Source organism: Nothoprocta perdicaria, unplaced genomic scaffold (assembly GCF_003342845.1).
Source record: "Nothoprocta perdicaria isolate Ctin4 unplaced genomic scaffold, notPer1 scaffold_25, whole genome shotgun sequence".
Taxonomy (NCBI): domain Eukaryota; kingdom Metazoa; phylum Chordata; class Aves; order Tinamiformes; family Tinamidae; genus Nothoprocta; species Nothoprocta perdicaria.
The window spans coordinates 945565-966232 of NW_020455477.1; the positions used below are offsets into that span (position 1 = coordinate 945565).

Below are 20668 nucleotides of genomic sequence, written 5' to 3' on the forward strand. Positions count from 1 at the left end.
AGAGTTCTCTGGGTCTTCCTGTCACTAGCTGGAAAAAGAAATTCCTCCAAGTGCAAGAGCTTAGTGAATAAGTCTGAGTTGCAAGACAACAAGGTTGTGATACATGGCAAATACCACTGCAAGGGCTTAAAATTTGAGATTGAAAGCATAGTACAAATGTTTGAGATATTCCTTTTCCTCACATGTGATGTTTACTCTTTGCTTCACTTTGTTTAGCTGTAATCAGGGATAATATGCTGACTAACTAACTTTATGGCTAAAACTGTTGTTCTGATTCTAATTGTTCTTGTACTTTTTGACTGCTTGTCTTCTGTAGTAAATTGATTTAAAGAGGTAGGCAAACTAACTTTTACTTAAGATTTATAATGCTCATTATTAGCACTCTGTAGCAATTGTAAATGCAGTTCACATATATTCTCTAGTAGATGGTCACTTGTCACCATCTCCTGTAGCTTCAGGCAGACAGCAGAAAGCTGAGTGTCTCAATCCAAAGGAAGAGGGTCTACAGACATAACTTAGACAATGGAGTATGCATTTAGTGATTTTTCTTTCAGACAATTTGTTCCACAGATACGATCCCACTGCCTTTTCTTTCAGTCGTTCCAAGCGTGGCTACTGTCGTTATCATAATCTGCGTGAGCGTACTCATTTTCATCATAGCCTTGGGGGTCTACAGGATTCGGACAGCTCATCAGCTCAGCTCCCCAGACAACGAAGGAAGTAAAGAAAATGAAATGGACTGGGATGATTCTGCTTTGACTATTACCGTCAACCCCATGGAGGTACATGAGACACGACATCACAGCATAGTAGTACCATGAGTTACTGTCTACAATGATAGCTTAGTAGTGAATTTTAAGGTCTTTTAGAGTACATTTATCTAGGTGTGGATTTGGCACTGCAGGTTGTACATGCATACATTCATGGCCTCTCTCAGTTTTTAACATTTCACTCCATGATAATATGTAATTCTGCACATAACATGTGTTGTCATATATAGTTACTAAATTAAACAGTATAGAATTCTTGGATACAAAACCATTTCCTTTCTACTCATTGTATATATTTGCACCCTAGGCTTTCAAGATTATATAGTGTACTTGCTTCTAATCTAAAAATGTAAACAATAATGCACTAAAAGAAGGAATTCAAAAAGCATCAGGGGAAATGATCAGTAATTTATGGAAAGTGACATTGAAGAATTAAATGTCAGCAGTTTGAATAAGCAACAGATATCTCTTATTAAAAGTTTTTGCTGTTTCGTTGTATTAAATTCCTGATGTTCACATAATGCAGGAATGCTATTTTTCTAGCATGTTAATTCTTCTCTASGTGAAACAACTGTGCACATTTGCACAGCCATCAGCTAACAAGTCGTGTCTCTCATGTCTTTAAATGTATTGCAGAAATATGAAAAGTCTCATCAGGCAGAAGAGGAGACTGAGGAGGAGGAAGAGGTAGAAGATGAAGAGGAAGACACAACCAGCGCTGAATCAGATGAAACTGAAGAGGAGGAGGAAGAGGAGGAAGAGGAGGAAGTGATTGTCCAAAAGGGAGACAAACAGAGTGTCACCAGGCAAGAGCAGCTGGAGTGGGATGATTCAACACTCCCATACTAAAAGCCCTCCTGCCACACTGATCCTTTTGTAAACACCAATACAATGTTTTTTTTTTTCAGAGTCTTTGAATTCATTGACAGAATTTGAACTTTTGCTTGCCTATAACTGTTTTTGCCTAAAATGATTTTGTTGTTTTACCTGGTAATGATAGAACTGACCCTCTTCCTAGGTGTGAGTTAAAAAGCCTGAAGAAAACACAGTACAAACATATTGGCATCACCAATAATAATCTGKGACTTGATCTATTAGCTAGTCCTCTATTTCCTGTTTCTCTACCATATATATGAGACAGAAGTCCTGTCACTCAAGCTATAGAGGTTTTTTGCCTTTGCTCTTTTTCATAAAGGAGTGATTTCAACCTGTTATGAAGAATACATTTGTGCKCCAAGTAACCCAGTTGCCATTTGGCTTCACAATTTTACACATGTAAAATGTAATTCACCTTCAAATTAGGGCAGAGTTCTAGTACTACAGGTGACAGAGACAGAATTCCATTTATATTCTCTTCTGCCTTCTTGGATGTTAACTGTCTTCTGCGAGGTATTATTATTTAGGACTTGCAATTACATGCCTGTGTGCCTGTGCAGATATGGACAGCTTATTTTTCAGAACTGCTGTCAGAACCTGAAAAGGCTTTTAGACAACCCACCCAGGAAAACTTATCAGGAAGTTTTAAAAAACCAGCAACAAGGGATGCTGGAGGTTACCAAAAAAATACCTATCATTCTATGTCCACAGACAAGAGTCTGTTGGTAATACTATCTTAGGCAAAACGCAAATTTTAATGGGAGTGATTGATTTACTAAAAAAAAGCTGTAGAGCTGCTCATTACTTATGGATTCAGCAATTTGCAGCAATGTTTTACACTCTGTCCTGTAAAATCACTATCTGGCTACAGTATTTTACCGAAGAAGCAGAAAATAACTGATGCCCATTATTCAATAGCTATGTGTGGTGGGGATTTAACAAATGATTTTACATGAGGAAAATGTTCCTTTTTGCTTTACTGGATAATGCCAGCTTGAATACCTGTCTAGTTTTATTCGAGAAACATTATGCCCTRTTTCTTCTGAATCCTTAACCCACCAAATAGGGGCACAACAGAACAAACATAGACAACTGTCAGCTCTCCTTCATACTTACAGCTCTTTTTTTCATGTTCCTGAAGCCATTGTCATCAAGAAAAGGTTTTATAAAGTAAAACAAGAACAGGTAAAACCTACCTGGTACCAAAAGAAGTTTAAAAAAAAAAAAAAAAGAACTCTTAAAAGCTTGTGAGAGTATTTTAGTTTGTTATGGTAACACAGCATATTTTTCTTAAGCACTGTTGAAAGAGTTAAAAAAAAAAAAGAAAACTATGTATAATGTGTTGGTAAGTCTGTGTGATGTGTTCTTTGTCCCCATTCCTTAATATTTTGTATCCTCAAATGATCTGCGTAACTATAGRTAAAGCACTTTCTAGGATAACTATTCTAATGCATAAAAACAAAATGAAATGGAAGTGAATGTTGCCTTGTGCTTTTCTGCTTTTTCCTAAGCATTTCCTTTGCTTAACAGTTTCATCATTGACTTTTGCTTCTGTTTTTGTTTATTGTGGGTTTTTTTGTGGGCTTTTTTTTTTTTTTGGTAATTTTCTGTTTAAGATGACCAATACCTCTTCCTCTTTCTCCCAAATAAAAATACTAGACAGTCTTGCCAAAACAGGACTTTATTGGGCGCCTGTGTTTGGCAGGTGATCTGCAAAGAGAAAAGCGGCAATTTGAAGGGTAGCCACCTCTCTCTCTCTCAGTACTTTCTTTTTTAGTCCCCTAGCTCCTGCAAAGCTGCAGTAGAAAGAATGCCTTGGGGAGAGTTGGGCAGAGGGGAGGGCTGGTCTCTTCAGTTATTTCAGTTGCTGAATCTCATAGCTGTGAGGACAGTGGACAGCAACTGGACCTTAAACGTTAATAACAAGAAAGAGAATAAAAAGACTCACCTAAATCTCCTTAAAAATTAGAGCTCTTTATGCTAAGGGACCTGGCAAATGACTGTTAAGACCGTGAACTGGCCATTTAGAGATTTTCTTATGTGTGTAGTCCCGTTTTATATTTATTCTTGTCTCTCACATGAGTATACAGGCATAATTACAGAATCAAGCCCAGACAAATAAAATGTCTCCACAGGAACCGAGATGGTAGATTATGCTGTAATTTCTGTTTATAGGCATGATATCTTGAACAAGATTTACATTAGACCATTAAAAATGGTCTAATGAGAATGATAAAATATTTAAGGGGGAGGTTATTTAATTTTTTTTTTTTTTGGTGGTGGTGACATGAGACAAGCCCTTCATAATGATTATTTTCACCATTTATCTAAGCAAAGTGTTCTGCTCAGAAAAAAATTTAATTACRGCTATACATTTAATGGTCAATGTAGGATTTAAAGCAAAACTGRAATTATTTTTAACATCTCTCTCATTTCTTATTGTTGTTAATATTATTACATTGTTATGGCATGTGAAAACAGCAACATGGAACCTTATTGGCAGCCTTCAATTGTTTTGTATGTTCATGGCATCACAGGGGTATTTCTCAACCTAATAGATTTTTATAATTTTTTTTTTTTACTGGAAGCAAATCCGTTCAGGTCAGAGTGGTACATTATACAAGAAGCAAACATGAAGTATTTTCTCTACTGTAAATATACCTACTTTTTCAGAAACCTGTGTTATCTCTAAAATTGGTGTACAACAATATTCAGCAAGCTGTAAGCATCATTGTACTTACTTTAGATTACTCATTGGGATGGTTTATGCAGCATTTTTCATTGAACTAGTCAGAAACAATCACAACATTTTAGAACAAATAGGATATTTCTTCACAAAAAATAATACCTTAGAATATTCCTACAGAATCTGACAGCAATGGCTTCATAAGAAGGACTCAGAAATTGGAAATAGTTTAGAAATATTTTTAACAATACTCCCTTTGCCCCCCCTTATGAATTATTTTTTGATGTAAATAAGTTGCTTAAATTCAAAGTGGAACACATACACACACATATTCTTGACTTTCAGCAGTCTCCAAAAAAAAAAAAAAAWAAATCTTTCTCTAAAAAAGGCTGATATGCTGCTAACTCTGAAAGGGCAACTTCAGGATATAATTACTGTTACTCTGGCTGCAAGGTTGCACTAGTAAGATGCAAAAATAAAGCTGTCTTGTTACAGTGATACTCATTAAGTTAAGCCAAAAAAAAAAAAGGTGTCTGAAGAGGCACCCCCTAGTACATGGCACCCAAAGTCTGGTTGCCAGAGTTTTAAATTGCCATCAGATCAGAGGGTTCCTTTCAAGTCTTGAAATTATAACCCAAGACTGGAAAAAGCTGCAAAATCTACAAGAGCAAGTTCAAGCCGGTGATATGCTATCCAAATTAATGTAACTGTCTCAATTGCTTTTTCTGATCATTTTTCTGATCATATTTCCTTTTCACTTCAACCCCCTTCCACAGGTATTTTATCTCGGCAAGCAAATCTAAAGATGCACAGTTATTGAGATCAATCTCAATATGTACTACATTGGCTGACACCAGTTCAAATTAGAAATAGACATGTAGGGTTCATGACATCTTTAATATTAACTAAAATAAAATGTTTTTGCTTGTTCTGGAGTATTTCTTCACTCAAACAGGCAATGGTATGCTGCAGTGGTGGCTCAACTGCTTTTTTAACTGGTGGGGAATCTCCCTGCTCTGAGGGCTAGTCTGCCAGCCCACTATATTTCCCTTTGCAGTGTGCTGTGGTGATGGGCTGGTGCAAGCATGCACGCTGGCCATGCTTTGAGCAGGAGGTAATTCAACTGAGAAGGAGTCAGAGGTTTATTAACAACTTCTGGTGAAGATGGAAGCCACCAACCTCTTAACAGCAGCTGTCCCTCTTAACCCTGAAGTGAGGCAAAATTTAAAAAAAAAAAAAAAAAAAAAAAAAAAAAACCCAAACTCCTAGGACATCAGTAGCCTCAGATTAAGGACTACTTAGGACAACCACAGTAGCCACCCTCACTTGAGTTTGGCAGGCCCTTCTGAGCCCTTTACCTAATTCAGTCTCAGCTGTCTCTTTCCCTGAATTGCACCCCCAGTGGCAGCACTGGGATTTTTTACCTGGCAGAGAATCCCAGAAGGCCAGGCCAGGCCATGTCTTCTATATGGTTTGGTGCCTCTGTAACCAGCCATGTTCACTAGAACAGGAAAAATAGAGAGCCTTTTACAGAGGTTACCAGGTGTATAGGTCTGGTGAGATGTGCTCACCTCAAAGGGTAGAGCAGCTCCTAGTATCCTAGGACAGACATTATTATACTTAAATTATAGCTATTTGGAATGTGAGAAAAGGAATAGAGCTAAAAGGCAGAAAAAGCCCTTCTTCCCCTCATTCACATACTGATTTGACTTACTATCTACACCAATTTTTGTATGCTTACTGAAAATGGCAATAAAACCTCTTAGCTGTTTCATTTCAAAAAAAAAAAAAAAAAAAAAAATCAATTTCCAGGAATCTAAGTGAAGGCAAAGGAACTAAGCACTAAAAAAAGAAGAAAAAAAATAACAAATTTTCTTCTTTGCAGAGTGTAGACTTTTTTAACTGGATATATACTGCTTCTACACTAATTTTTAAAAGGTACCAATAGGTTAACAGCAAGAGACCATCAAATCTGGCAGAAAAATGGGAGTAGCCAGGTTTGTATGATGGTGCGTTAACTATTGTTAGATACTTGCCTTCTGTTTCCTGATCAAATCCTGGGGTGAAAAAATAATTTCATGAAATAAAACATTTGACAAATTCTGATTCTGCAGACTAAGAATGCAGTGAAACAAGTAGAAGTTGCAAAAAAAATACATACCTCCCCTACTGCACATATGTCTATATACATGTTTGCCTATAAATTTTAAATAACAATATACAGCTTTGTATGTGTAAAATATACATATCAACATTAAAAAAATACACATATCAAGTTTTTTTAATGAAACTGTATAGAGTAAGGCATGCATTTGCAGTTGCTCTGAAAAGAGTTGCATATGCAGGCACACTGAGTTAATTTACTGCTTTTTAGCATCCTAGTCAGACACTGGTGCACCTGCTGACTAGTGTGTGGCACAGATGACAGGCCAGAGAGCTCTGTGTCTGTTCACTTTGGGGGGAGGGGGGGGGGGGGGTCGGGCAGGGGCTGGAAGTGTGATGTGGAAAATAGCCTTATTTGCTGTTTCACTTCTGATATTGTGAGTTGGAATTAACGCACCTCAGTCCCTGTAGCTGCTGTCCTTTCCTTAAGATCTGTTAAAAGGCTTCTGCTTTTTCTCTGAGAACATCTGGGCAATTCTAAGGAAGAGGAATAAATATAAAGGACTGTCAAAAAGACTGTGACAGTAAAAGCACTTCTGAAATTATTAATCATATTGTTACACAGCTCTATGCCATTTTTAACTATAACAGGTTTCTCATGTTTCAACCTCTACCAACAAGCACAGAATTGCATTATATTCCTGCCTCTTTAGGCTAAGCTGAGAAATGTCAAACCATATTGATGTCTCATTATCCACATATAGTCAAAGCTCCACATTTAAACAGTGTTAAGAATGAAAGCTGCTCTTCTCCCACAAAGAGCTGGATGTCATCACCACAAGCACTGAATGCTTCACCACAAGCACTGAATGCTTGTTGTCCAATCTGAGCAGGGATTTGCAGAGTAGTAGCCACAAGTTACACAGTGCACAAAAAAAAAAAAAAGAGTGATCCCATACAATCTGGTATCATTAGGTCACCCTCAAAAGGAAAAAAAAAAAAAAAAAAACCCATACATAAGGCAGACAGCCTTTGTGAAGTACATTGAGACCTACAAAAGACAAGCACTGTCAAAGAGCTTGGTATTACTCCCATTTGGCATTCTGGTGCAGCAATACCAGCATCCCTCCATTAACCACTTGTACACACACCAGGAACAACAACAGTTACAATCAAGAAGGTGAGACCAGTATACGGAAATAGTCACAATAGTTTGAACCAGCATTAACATGTAAAACATTTCAGAAAAAAAGCCTTTATGTGTCCTTTAAATTCCCTGACTCATTTGGAACTTTTGCATTTAACAGCTGTAGAAGCTCTATGTTTAATGTACTGCCTCTTTTAAAATGTGCTGTGACCAAAGGACCAGATGAGCTACTTCACTATTAAATACACTGTGTGACAGGACAGTAAAGCAGGTTTTACTAGACAAAGTATGGTCAGGAGCAACGAAGCCATCTCCAAGGAGGGAACAGACATTTACAACACTACGCCAACCTTACAGTAAAGCTCAGACACACATATTTTTCCAGGGCACAAGGGCCTTTGTGCTACTGTGACCCAGCATGACCATGGTCACCCAGTGGCTAAGATGTCAGGCTTTCAGAATTTCATGTTCTAATTGGACATGATGGTCTCTAAAGAAGTTTCTTTAGTCATATGAATCCATTAAAAAAGTTTTTTTTAGAAAAAGTTTATATACACACACACACAGACTATTTTATAGATATATACATATATCTGTGTATATACTATATATAAATATATGTGTGTATACACATATTAACTGCCTAATACTTCCACATTCTCAGCATGGAGGCTATTGTGGTAATGAGCTAGAACTGTTAAGTTATATAGCATGGCTGTGGATGCCTGTTGCTGGTTCCTTAGTTACCTCCAGCAGCACCAGGAAGGCAGCAAGACCTGGGCRGATGCCACAGCACTGTGCCTGCATTTACAAAGAAAGAAATGCTTCACGGGCAAGCCAGGCCCACAATGATTTGTCTGTAGTAACTCCGATTTCATAGCACAGAAACCAAGCATTTTGCTTAAAAAAACAAACCATAACTGTACTGGTAACTTTCATCGAGCTTCTGCTGCCACTATGTTCCACGGGTTGGCTGGGTAACTGGGAGCACTCTACAAAGATCGCACTCCATGTCACAGAGCTCCTAAATGCTATCTTAAGACTTATTATCATGATCCCATTTTCYAAGTACCCTACAAATCCCCCACAAACTCCTCTAAAACTTAGAGGGCTGTCTCAAACCATGTTTTTATAAGATGTTGTAAATACTGCACCACCAGAATCCCGTAGTTACCTGGCTGTACCTATAGTTCTGTTCAAAGAATCACAACGGGGCTACAAAGATTTGCCAGAGCGCGTTATTCATTTGGAGAGYAATAGATGCTAGGGTTGGAATTCCTGATGACCTTTGTTTCATTGTAAATATCAGTGTGTTTCAGTGTGTGTCCCTGAAAAATATTTTCTAGCTTGGGTGTAGAGGTGGGGATGTTTCAGCCTACTCAAATATTTGTAAGTTTGGGGCTTCTACTGCTTCCAATGGGAGATTATTCTACAGTCTATTAGAATTCACCACTAGAACGTGTTTCCTGATAATGACTTTAAATAATCCGTTTTGTAATTTTTAGCTCACTAGTCCCAGCTATACTCTTTTACACTACCCTAAGATAATTCTTCCAACCGTTCTTTATATCCTTTGAATATTTTTAGATAGTTATCCAGTTTGTTGCCTTTGGTCAGTTATTCGGGAGGCCATGCTTAGTTCCTGCAATCCCATTCTCCCCATAATTMATTCCTTGGGGTTCATATTCTGTTGCCTTTTTACGAAAAGCCATTTACTAAACAATTTCCCTGAATTAGTTATGTTCAGTTCATCCTGGTAAATGTTCTATGTGTGCATGTCACTGTGTAGGCTCTCAAAGGTTAAACAGTCAATTTATATTGAAACTTGATTTTAAAAAATCTTTACAATGATCTATAGACTATCTCTTATTATCTAAATATGAATTTGACAATGTCAGTATGTCAGCATGATTAATAAAGAAACCAGCCAAAGAACAATACTAAGTAGTAATTTGTTGTAATTTATATTGTCATCACTAATGCCAAAAAATAGACATTTTCTTTCACATGTATATTCATGTTCGTAAGTGTCTATATGGTGAAGAGCAATCATTTCTCTAAGATTAGTAATTCCACTGGTGGAATATACCTTCTTATCAAAATGAGTACTCTAAGATTTCTAACCATATATTAATTGCTGCAATGAAAAAGAACTGCGCCAACCTGAGTAGCTCAATGCCTAATGCTGCATTTCAGCTTTGCAACTGCATACTGTCCCTGACTAGCATCATGACTATACAGTTGGTTCTAAACCACACCCTAAGCAAATTTCTGTTTTCTGGCTCAAAAGCTTTAGTACACAGTCAGCCAGTAAGGATGTACAAAGTTACCTCAGGTCTTTTACTTGATTTAGTTCTGTCTTCTACTACTGCAACCTTCTCTGCCTTGAAGCCAAAACAGAATTGAAATCCTTGTGCTCAGAGAGAATGAGACTTCTGCACTCTCCGTATCATTAAGACCCGAGTAAAATAATATGGGGTTGCACTTGTTTGCTCTAATGGCTTAGTATAAAAGCCATTTAGCACTGTACAGCTAACATTTGTAGGGAATTAACTATTGATACCAGTGTTTCTAGGTCACCTAATCAAAGATGACTACTTACAGTATACTAAAACAGTGAATTAGAAGAGTTAGTGGAAATATGTTCCCATTCTGAGTCACCATAGCTTCCCATCTCTTCTTCCTGTCTTTCCATAATCAACCATCATATGAAAAATATTTTTTGAAGTGATTGAGTTTAATAGATCAGGTGAGTGAAAGACTACGTAAGATGAGATTGCAAAATGGAGGAAGATTAAAAAAAAAAAAAAAAACAGGACTCCTTAAGCAAGAAATTAGCAAGAAACTTTAAAATATGATTTTAGCTACAATGAGCAATGAGCAATAGAGTGAGAATCTGAAATTCATTCCAAATATTGTTAGGGGTCTAGGGAAGGATGWTGTTTCTGTTTAGAATTAACCATATACTTATGTAAAAATCTTACATGCTAATCAGAGTGCAGGATTTTGAGCAGCTGAGAAATGATCTYGTCACAAGCTCATAATAAAAGCTCTAGGCTCTGATTGGCTGTGACAATTCAATTTCATGATATTTCCTCACACCTTGGCAATAAAAGTGATGCTTCATCTGAAAAATGAAAAAAAAAAAAGTAGAACTTTTCAGAGCAAAAAATGTAGAACTTTCCATATGCAATTTATAATTTTCTGATTTGCTTACATATTAGTGCATTAGTTCTGTTGAGGAGCAATAACTGTAGCTACTCGTATTTTTTTTTCTAGTTTAAGATAGTTTCCTATCTAGGTTCATCTCTGTGTAACTGTGCCCACTTCTATTGATGACAAAAATATGACAGACAGGAGACAGACTGAAAGAAGACTGTTGTTGAAAGCCCTCTAGCATATCTCACAGCAACAATATTTTTCAGTCCAGAAGAAATKATTATAAAAATCACTTTAATGTGTATGTGAAACTATCGTGCTGATGTATGATTGATTCAGAATCAGATTCTGCAACAATACARAAATGTATTGTTGCAGAGGCTAAATGCATTTCTGAAAGCCTGAATATATACRATTTATGCAGGATGATAATTTAAATGACTATATGGAATTAAAAAGTATATGAACCAAAAATTATTCCTGAACATGGATACAAATTTGCTTTCTCTTTTCTTTTTTCAGAAAAAAAAACTTTAAGAAAATATATGGTAAATATACACAGTTCAAGTTCACGAAACCTACCTTACACACAGTGAACATTAGATTGTTCCTCTCATTCCATGACATAGCGGTGCCTCTCATAAAAAGCACACATCACCTTGCACGATCATCTATGATTTTGAGACTGTTAATATTCCGATGTTTTCCACATGATTTATTATATGCATTATGGAACTAGATCTGTTATTTTACAACTCGGTCTGTACATCTGTACATGTATAAAGACAGATTCATTTTTGTGGTCACTATAGCACTTTCTGTGATCAGGCAATAAACATGATTTTAGAGTTTCACGTAAAAGGTAATATCTCTAATCTTTATATCACCATTTTCTCATTTCCTGAGCAATAACCCTTAAACACTAACACCGCTGATGGCAAAGGCGAAGAAAAGGTCTGTGTCTGTCCACTCTTGATAATTCCTAAAAAGGAACAAGCCTCACGCCAAAAGATTTGTTAGAACATCTAAATAATTTTAAATCCTTCRGGCAAGAATGTAGAAGCAAGAGAGAAGAAACCTTCTGAGGAACTGATGATACTCAGACTTTTGCAACTGTTCGTTTTCTCATTTGGTCTAATAATTTTTGTATTACAGTCAAAAAACACTAAAGAGAAAGTGACTTACCATATTTCAGGTACATAGCCCATGAAATAGYAAAAAGAGAAAAATACTCCCTTTGATTCATCTACCTGAGAATTATACACACACACCCCTAAGTAATGCACATGATGTGGATCAYGTATAGGAATGTACCTGATTCCTTCTGCCTGCTACTTTTAGATCTCCTCTCCCTCTTTCCTCCTCAGACATGTACTAGTTCTTTAATGAGATGTTACACAGATTGTATAATGTATGGTTTACATATATCAAAACACAAAAGGATCTCAGCATACATATTTAGACAGGTACTTTCAGTCAAGGCATAATGATTCATTCACAGAAAATTAAATGTGTACAAACAGCTCATAGCTACTCAATTTAGCACTTACTGACCTGCTATTTAATCTGCATAATAATACACATAAGAACAGGAGAAATACATCTGAGTGAGTGCTTCCACTTTTGAAAATTGGCCTTAAAGAACCTTTAAAATAGCCCGGATTTTATCTTCTTGTGCTTGTGTATACTTATTTAGTTTGCAAAAAGAGCATGATTGTTTGTTTACGTAATTAAATCTGTCACAGGCAGCGTTAGCTTGAAGCGTTTTCTGTTAACAGCTAGCCATTTTCATTAATATTTTTCTGGCTTAGAAAAATCAAAAGGTAGCCTGTAACCCCATTTAAATTTAATCACCATTAGCATTCTACCTTTGGCAAATATTAGGCATCTCTCTAGGGGTGTACATAGTCAACAAGCATTACATAGTAAGCCCATGATATGGTGATGGCACRAAATACATGGGCAGTGGGTAGCTGATACACCGGTGGGCTGAGCAACTGTTCACAGGGACTTCAACAGGTGGGAGAAATGGGCTGATAAAACTTCAACAGCGGCAAACGTACATGCTACACGTTGGACAAAATAACACGGCTGAACAGTGCAGGTTGGGGGCTGGCTCAGTAGAAAGCAGCTGTTCAAAACAAGATGCTCCAGGGAGAGGGTCAAGGGAAGCAAGTAGTTAAGTCAAAGGCAGCTGCACAAGAGGAGCATAATAACAGGTCCACAATACTAATAAATCAGCTGTATCTAACATTAGTGAGGTTGTACCTGACATTCTGTAAGCACCTTTGGGATTCCCCAATGGAAGCAGATACTGATTAACTGGACTGTCCAATGGAGACCCACCCAGAATGTACAAGGCTCTCTACTATACAATATATGAAAAGAGGCTGAAACAGCTGAATTTTTTCAGACTGAAGAAGGCTGAGGAAGGATCTAACTGCTGTTCTCAGCTTCCTAATGGCTGGTTAAAGACAAAAAGGAGACAGAYTCTTCTTGGAAATGGAACCAAAAGCATAGGGAGTTACAGGTGCATACTGCAATTAGGGAAGTTCCAAATGGATCTAAAGAAAGAATTCTTCACAATGAGGTTTGTCATACACTATGRGGGGCACAGAGAGGGTTTGGAATCTCCATCCACTGAAAGATTCAGTACTCAACGGGATGAAGCCCTGAGCAACCTGATGTAAATTTGAACCTCGATGTAACTTTGCAGACAAATCTGCTTTGAGGCAAGCGAGTGGTGAAGATTGTACCAGACAATCTCCAGAGGTGCCTCTCAACCTAATTTGCTCTGATTTTGTCCTGGCAATATTTAACAAAGGTAAAGAAGGTTATGCTTTTTGACTAAATGCCTTATTCTTTTTTTCTTTAAGTAGTAGTATTACCCCATTTTTTGTGAGCCGTGGTCCATGCTTTAATCTTCTCTATTAACAGCCCATAAGAGGAGTGGTTTCACAAATCCCTCATACTCTAATTCACATAATCTCTTACRAAATAAATACTAGGCCTTGGTTTAAAGTTTCACTTTCTTTTTTCCCCAAGAAATATTTAAATAATCCTTCCTGTACTCCTGAAATGTTCTTCCCTTTAGCTTACTGTGGATAAATATGGCCACTTTCTCTTTTTAATAAAAAGCTTCCTGAGGATCTGAGAGATTACTTGGGAGTAGCTGTGCTGAACACATCACTCAAGCAAGGCCATCATCAGTTTTTATAGCTCTAGGGCCTGTTTTCTTAATAAGAGAAGTGAAAAAAAAAATTACACTAATTATCCTCTCTTCCTTAGAGAGCAATTCCCACCTGCCTTTCCCCTTCTCTCATCCTTGAAAGCAATGTTTTTAGATTTTTGTTTCTGTTATTAGTCTGAAAGAAGGGGAAAGGAGAAGAAATTGTATCACAAATTAATACCAACCACAGTAACCACAAACTCCTGGCACTCTCAATACATAATATAGTGACCATGCAGTGACCTGAAAAGACATATAAATCACTGCAGATTTTGAACATGTTTCTTACTGCTAGTAAAAAAAAAGAAAAAAAAAGGGGTGGGGMAGGGAGGAAGGCAGGAAAAGCAAAGAAAAAAAGGAGGGGTACTCCAATACAAGACTCCAAAAATTTACACTTACATGACTAGTCAGAAATATAAATTACATAATTACAGAAATATAAATTATCATGCTAATAAATGAAATATGATGCTGTGACATATCTCRTTGAGAAATTTCTTGAATAGCTTATGAATAACAGTCAGAAATATGAGCTAGTGCATCCTTCCATGATTTCTCTAAATCTCTCTGCCAAAAAAATCATACTGTGTGGTACAAAAGAAAATAATGTCTATGCGTGATTTTTACATTCAAGTCTTTGTAGGTCTCTAGCGACAGGTGTGATCTTCACTCCTGGTTTTGGGAAATCTTTTGGTTTAGACCATTTTTAGATTCAATCCTTTTATATACCTCTAACAGTCAAACGCTATGCTATTTTTTCCTCTATTTAGGAAGTCGAAAAACTAAGAGCACATTGACCTCAGTTACATGTGCGCCAATTTGAACKATACTGTGAATAATTGTTGTAAGTGGACATCATGTACAAGAGGTAAAACAAGACAACTGTGTGGGATGAATACGGACAAGTTTTAGGATACCGTAGAAATTTTTGGTCAATTAATAAAAAAAAATTAGCTCATCACAATTTTAGCTGTTTTCTGATATTCTGCRTACAATACCCTAGGATGGAATTTTCCATGATAGACAAGAAGGAAACAAAATTTTGAAAGCATGTGGCTCTTTCATAAAAAGGTTTAGCTATGTTAAAATGCTCAATTCCTAAATGTATCACAAAGTAAAGRGTAAATAGCCTAAAGAATACTGTTATGTTAAATAAACCTACAGAAATTCAGTTTTTAGGGATTGTTAAAATTAGCCTCTGAGATTTGGTAGAAGAGAAATTATTCTGCATACACTTCTGAAGAATAGATTTAAAAAGATCTACAAAAAAAAAGCAATGGGTCTCTATTACTGTAATTGTTGGAACAAATTCAATAGAACCCTCTCGGTTTCATTTGTAATTGGTTCCATACAATGTTCTCATAGAGGAAACATTTTTGAGCAAAATTCCACAAAGATCTTTTCAACGTAACATGTTTGCATAAATATGATCATCATGACTGAAGGCCTGTCATATTTCTAGCTCCAAGTCTAACATGCAACACTTTTTAACATTTTGTACRTTAAGCCTCAGATGCAGAAAAGCCCACAAGCAGCTCACACTATGTATCTGATAAGCTACGTGTGCTTGAGGTAGGGGGTGATGCAGCAAACATCCTGGGATTTACAAGTGAAAGAATGAAATCACAAGAAAAAAAAAAATAAATGCAAAGAGGCTTCTTATTAATTCAACAGTGTTCTCATCACTTTCACAGCTCTGGCATTCATAKTTATTTGTTATTTGTAACTACTTATTTTGAAAGGGAAAAACTGCACCTTGCAGACACCTCCACTTTTTTAAAAACTACTGAGATGACTATTTTCCCTTGCTGCTTACCTCTGTCTGGTCTRGAAATAAAATATTTATTCTATCTTTCCATTTTTTCTCCGATAATCAAACATTAAGCTTGCTCAGTAGCTACCTGAAAACACTACAGGTAAATCAACTTCATTTAATTCATATGGCAGACATATGATTAGCAGATCCCTGAAATATGGGGGTATTTTTGGAGGTTTTTTTGTTTGTTTGTTTTTTGTGAACAGCTCTTTAGTCATTTTGTTTACTGCACAATAAAAATAAATAAGTTGCAATACAAAAGCACAAAGAGGCTGGTGATCATCTTTATCTTGCATTTGAACCTTATGTTTTTAATCTCTGAGGCACTGCAGCAATATTTTCTAATAGGAGAAACTGTGCACTCTTTCAAATAATTTTCAGTTGCTATGATTTTTCTTCCACTACTGCAAAGGTAATTATCTTCTTCAACCATTAACACAGTGTCCGCTTGGAGTCTTCCACTTCTTTGAATAAGGAGTTTAGTTTAATGGAAAAGAGTTAAATTTTCCAGAGACACTGAAATAACTTAATGTCTAGGAGCTGGTCAAGTCCAGCATTTCTTCTAAAGAATAACTCTCTTCAGTATCTGTCATGAAGATCTGGCTGCACTGTTGGATAAAGTGATGCACAGAATGCAGCCAATTAATAAAAATCCACAGGCACCATGCCTAGTGCTGCTCCGAGGTCACAGAACAGGGATGCCCTGGGAGAAGCAGATGTTGTAGTTCCTTTCTATTTTCCCTGCTTACTCCTGTGATGCATCTAGCATCATGTTTCTTTTTCCTACCACCAGAAGAAAATTAAACACCAATGTTGATTCCATGGGCAAGATTTCCTAATCCAAAGGATTCAAAAAGAAATGGAAAAAGTATGGATGAAAAACATTCATTAAGTGTCATTAAGTAGCAAGACACCATCTCTGCCTCAGGAAGTCCTTGGATTGCAAATTTCTGCAGAGATTATTGTGGGAAAACCATCCATTAGCACTGTTTCTATATCCTTTCTTATGCTAACACTGTTAGCTACTGTCCAATACAGAATACATTATAGCCAGAGCATGGGAKGACCATGTATGACCATTCGTTATGAGCTATGAGAGTACTTATTTGAATACTCAATTCTCATCCATTTTAATGCCTCTAAAAATTTATCTCAGAAASGAGGGAAGTGTTCTGGAATTATGGKCTGCAGCCATGAACACAGAAAATTCACAGCCTGCCTCTGCTCCCACCTTACCTSCTCTCCAGATTGAAGATTATTTGGCTAACTCATCACACTGAGTAGTGGACTTCTGTAGGTTGAGGTCAATTTAAATGCGTTTTTCACTGGTGAAAGTAAGCAAATACAACCATTTTAGAAGTGAAATTATTCTGATGTTCCAGAGAATCTTTGAACTTACCATCCAACTAAACACAGTTTAGCTCATGAACGAGGATAATCTAGGGATTTGGCAGCTCAAGGATTTCTGCATTCCTCTCATGGAATTTTGTTTTTCTATTCCGCCATCACTGTATGCTCTATTGTTTAAATTACATAGGTTCTGTGTTCTATTYAAAGTTTTCTTCCCTTTCCAAAACCTGGACAATCAAGTCCTCATCACAGACCTAATTAAAATGATTATGGGCTATTTTTTAAATAGCTCAGGTACCTCACAGATGAGATTTTCAAAAGCATTTATGAACCTAACTCCTAAATCCTAACATGGACCTTATCTGCATTAGTTGGTACCAAGACTCCTTCACAAATTAGTCCCATAAAAGTAATCCACCAACTCTAATGAACACGGGCTGCTATCTTTAAAGAAGAATGGAAATTCACTACATAGTAAGAAAGTTAATAAAACATTATATTTAAAGTTACATTTCACTAACCGAACTGCTTGAAAATCCATGTTCCTTCTTTGGCCAATTATTTCTCCTTAGCTCCATTCTTTTTATTTTGCTTCGCTCTCTCTGGCTGTTTTTGAACACTTCCAGCCCACAGCAGTCAGGCAATCTCCACAGGGACACCTTTTAAAAGCAGAGTTGATCATCTCTTGATGACATGCAGTCAGCAATTAGCAAATCAGGTAAGGCTTGGGAAGGCAGCAGGAGCAAAATCCATTAAAGGCAACCAGTTCTTGATTAATTTTCTTCTGAAAATAATAATTAATTTTTTTCTTTTCCAAAAAGAGTTCAGTTTATCACAAATCTAGTGCCCTGAAGTGTTAATTAAACCTATGGTTGCAACCAGCTCTCAAAGTAGTCTGCTTAATGTCATCCAGTTTGGAGRAAAATTCCTTTGTAATTTGTATATCTTTGTCTATTTATATTTCTGTCTCAAAATCAGGAGCCTTGATGTCTAATTACATAATGCAATAATTACAGGGATTTTGTATTGAAAATATTTTCAATTTCATCCCTCTGGCCAATATGTAGGTATTATCTGGAATGATCCATAGCACTTTCACTCTAAAAAAACCATCTTTTGTATTTTACCAGAGTAGTCTGTAAAGAATGGAGTTAAACTGACCTAATACCATCTCTCCTGTATCAGTTCAGTGTTCTGCAGCAGATTTTAAGGTAGATGGTTTCGGGAGCACATGGGAGTTTCTCACAGCCCAAGAGGATTGACTGCATTACTGAACCCTTCCAAAGAACCCCAGCAAGGAGAATATCTCAGCAAAGGCCATAGAAGCATTTATGGTTCCAAACTACTTTGCAAACCCAAACAAAGCTGCCAAACCCAGACTATGAAAGGAGAAGATGCAAGAATATAAGGAAGACATACAGCTAACTTCTCTCTTCCCTACTGGTACTGCAGTGCTGGAAAAGGCCCAAGCTCAAGCATCAAGACATATTTTGTTTCCTAGAATCTTTCTATTCCAATTTTTCTCTGCTGCCTGGAAAAATTTGCTAGAGCTGAAGTCCTACAACAGTTAATTAATAACTAACAAGTGGAACACAGTAATAAAAAAAGTGTTTATTAGAAATAGATTCACCAGTTACCCCTTTAATCAATGCAAAAGTGTAAAATCCTACTATCTAAAGCTGGTGCTGTACACCTGCAACTGGATAAAAGATTTTGCTATGAATATTCATCTCAGACTTTAATTGAATTCTCTTCTGTTCTTTGCTCACCTGCTTTTGTATTCAAAATACAATTTCCCTGAAGTAGAACAGAAAGAAGTGTCACCGGCATGAATGCTCACAGAACTCAAGTTTAAATTTACACACACACACACACACATCTGCCCTAGAAATGTATATCCATTCATCCAAGAGAAAAGTTACCCTATCACTTCTCCAAAAGATAAGAGAAAACAAAGCTCCAGCTTAGTAATTGATTATAACAAGTCCATAGTAAAGGGGGCAGTGCAGAAGGCAAGAAATGCTTAATACATTCCTGAAGCAAACAGCTCCAGGGGAAATGAAGTTACTCAAAGCTATCCCTTATGCATACTAGAAGAGGCTGTGTATACCTTGCAGATTAGTTTTAGCACATTATTCCCTAAAGCTTATTCACAATATGCTTCTGCATTTTCTGTGTCTGCTTTGGATGACCAGTGATCTCTCAGGAAGATTTCAGCATGGGTTGCCACCCCTGGTTAATTAATTACTCCTGACATTTTGCATCATTCTGTCAATTGTCGTGCATGAACAGAAACCTATTTTCTCCTCAAGAATGAGAACCTCCCATACAATTAGCTCTGCACAGCTGTATTTAAAAGAAGCTGGCAAGGCAAGCTAGTTCACTAATGAATCTATCTCCAGATATCATGTGTTCTACACACTCAAGAGCAGAGATTCAACAATAAAAAAATAACACAGGCAGATTAGCGTGAAATCATATTTCTTACTTGCCTAAGAAATTATGGCATGAATATAGGGAAGTTCTACAAAAGCTGAAGCACAACTGATGCCTGAATAAGGCCTGTCATAAAAAGCAGGACATATTCACATTACACATCTCTGCTATGAGAAAAAAATGCACCTCATGCAGACAAAGCCAGTCTCTGTGGACTGTCTGGACTAAACAGACATGTCTTGCCAAGGTAGAGAAGAGATGTTAAGGTCCTTACTGTCATTGTGATCTGAAGAAAGGGAATGGAAACTTATTTAGAAAAAAGGCATCTAATATCAACAGTGCAACAGTTAGCAGGTGAAACATATTATATAGATGATTGGAAATGGAACAAATCTAAAATGATCACATACGAAATGGAAATCCAGGAGTGTACTGTCCACCAGGGCAACACACAGTCATCTCCCAGCTGGTTCGACTGCTTTTTTCTCTTCACAGTGAGAAAGCCAATGCTCTCTCTTAAAGTGAACTGGCTTCTGTAAAAAGCTGCTTGCTGCCTCCTCTTTGAACATTTCTTCCTATTCTTTTTTTCTTCACGAGGGAACAGATAAGAAAAGCATTTTTAATCTGCAATACCATGGTTTGTTCAGGGKCCATGAAGGACAGCAAAGGGAAATGCCAGTCCGAGGTCTTCAGTGAATCAGAGGAAAATGATGGAAGAACTAAATTTGCTGGCTAACTCAGCAGAATCAACTCTTATTTCCCCACTTCTCCAAGATTCGAGTTTCTAAAAAGTGAAGGCACTGTTCCACTATATCTCTTATTTCCCTAGAGACTGGGGAGCTGAAATTTTCAAAGAGAAAAGCAAATAAAAGTTATGTGTGCATGTGACAACTATTGCTGAAAAAAGCAATAATAAAAAGATGAATGTTCCTTGTATATATTTGTTCAATTCCATTATAACACAAGATGTCTGGTTGTTACAGAGTTAGATTTTGCTTCATATAACAGCAGCATAAATTTAGAAAAGCTCTGTTTGCATCAGACCAAAGCCAATAATAATATGTCCTATAAAATCAATTTCAAGCTCGCATGTCAC

The 20668-nt window shown here is 36.8% G+C and overlaps 1 protein-coding gene across 1 annotated transcript in view; it reads left to right on the forward strand.

Moving 5' to 3' along the window:
• Nucleotides 1-3143, forward strand: part of CLSTN2 (calsyntenin 2) — a 214652-nt gene extending 211509 nt beyond the window's left edge. The window contains exons 16-17 of the mRNA XM_026040140.1: nt 598-782; nt 1407-3143. Coding sequence (XP_025895925.1) covers nt 598-782; nt 1407-1619 — 398 coding nt within the window. The 3' untranslated portion in view covers nt 1620-3143. The remainder of the gene's footprint in view (nt 1-597; nt 783-1406) is intronic.
• The last annotated feature ends 17525 nt before the right edge of the window (nt 3144-20668 follow it).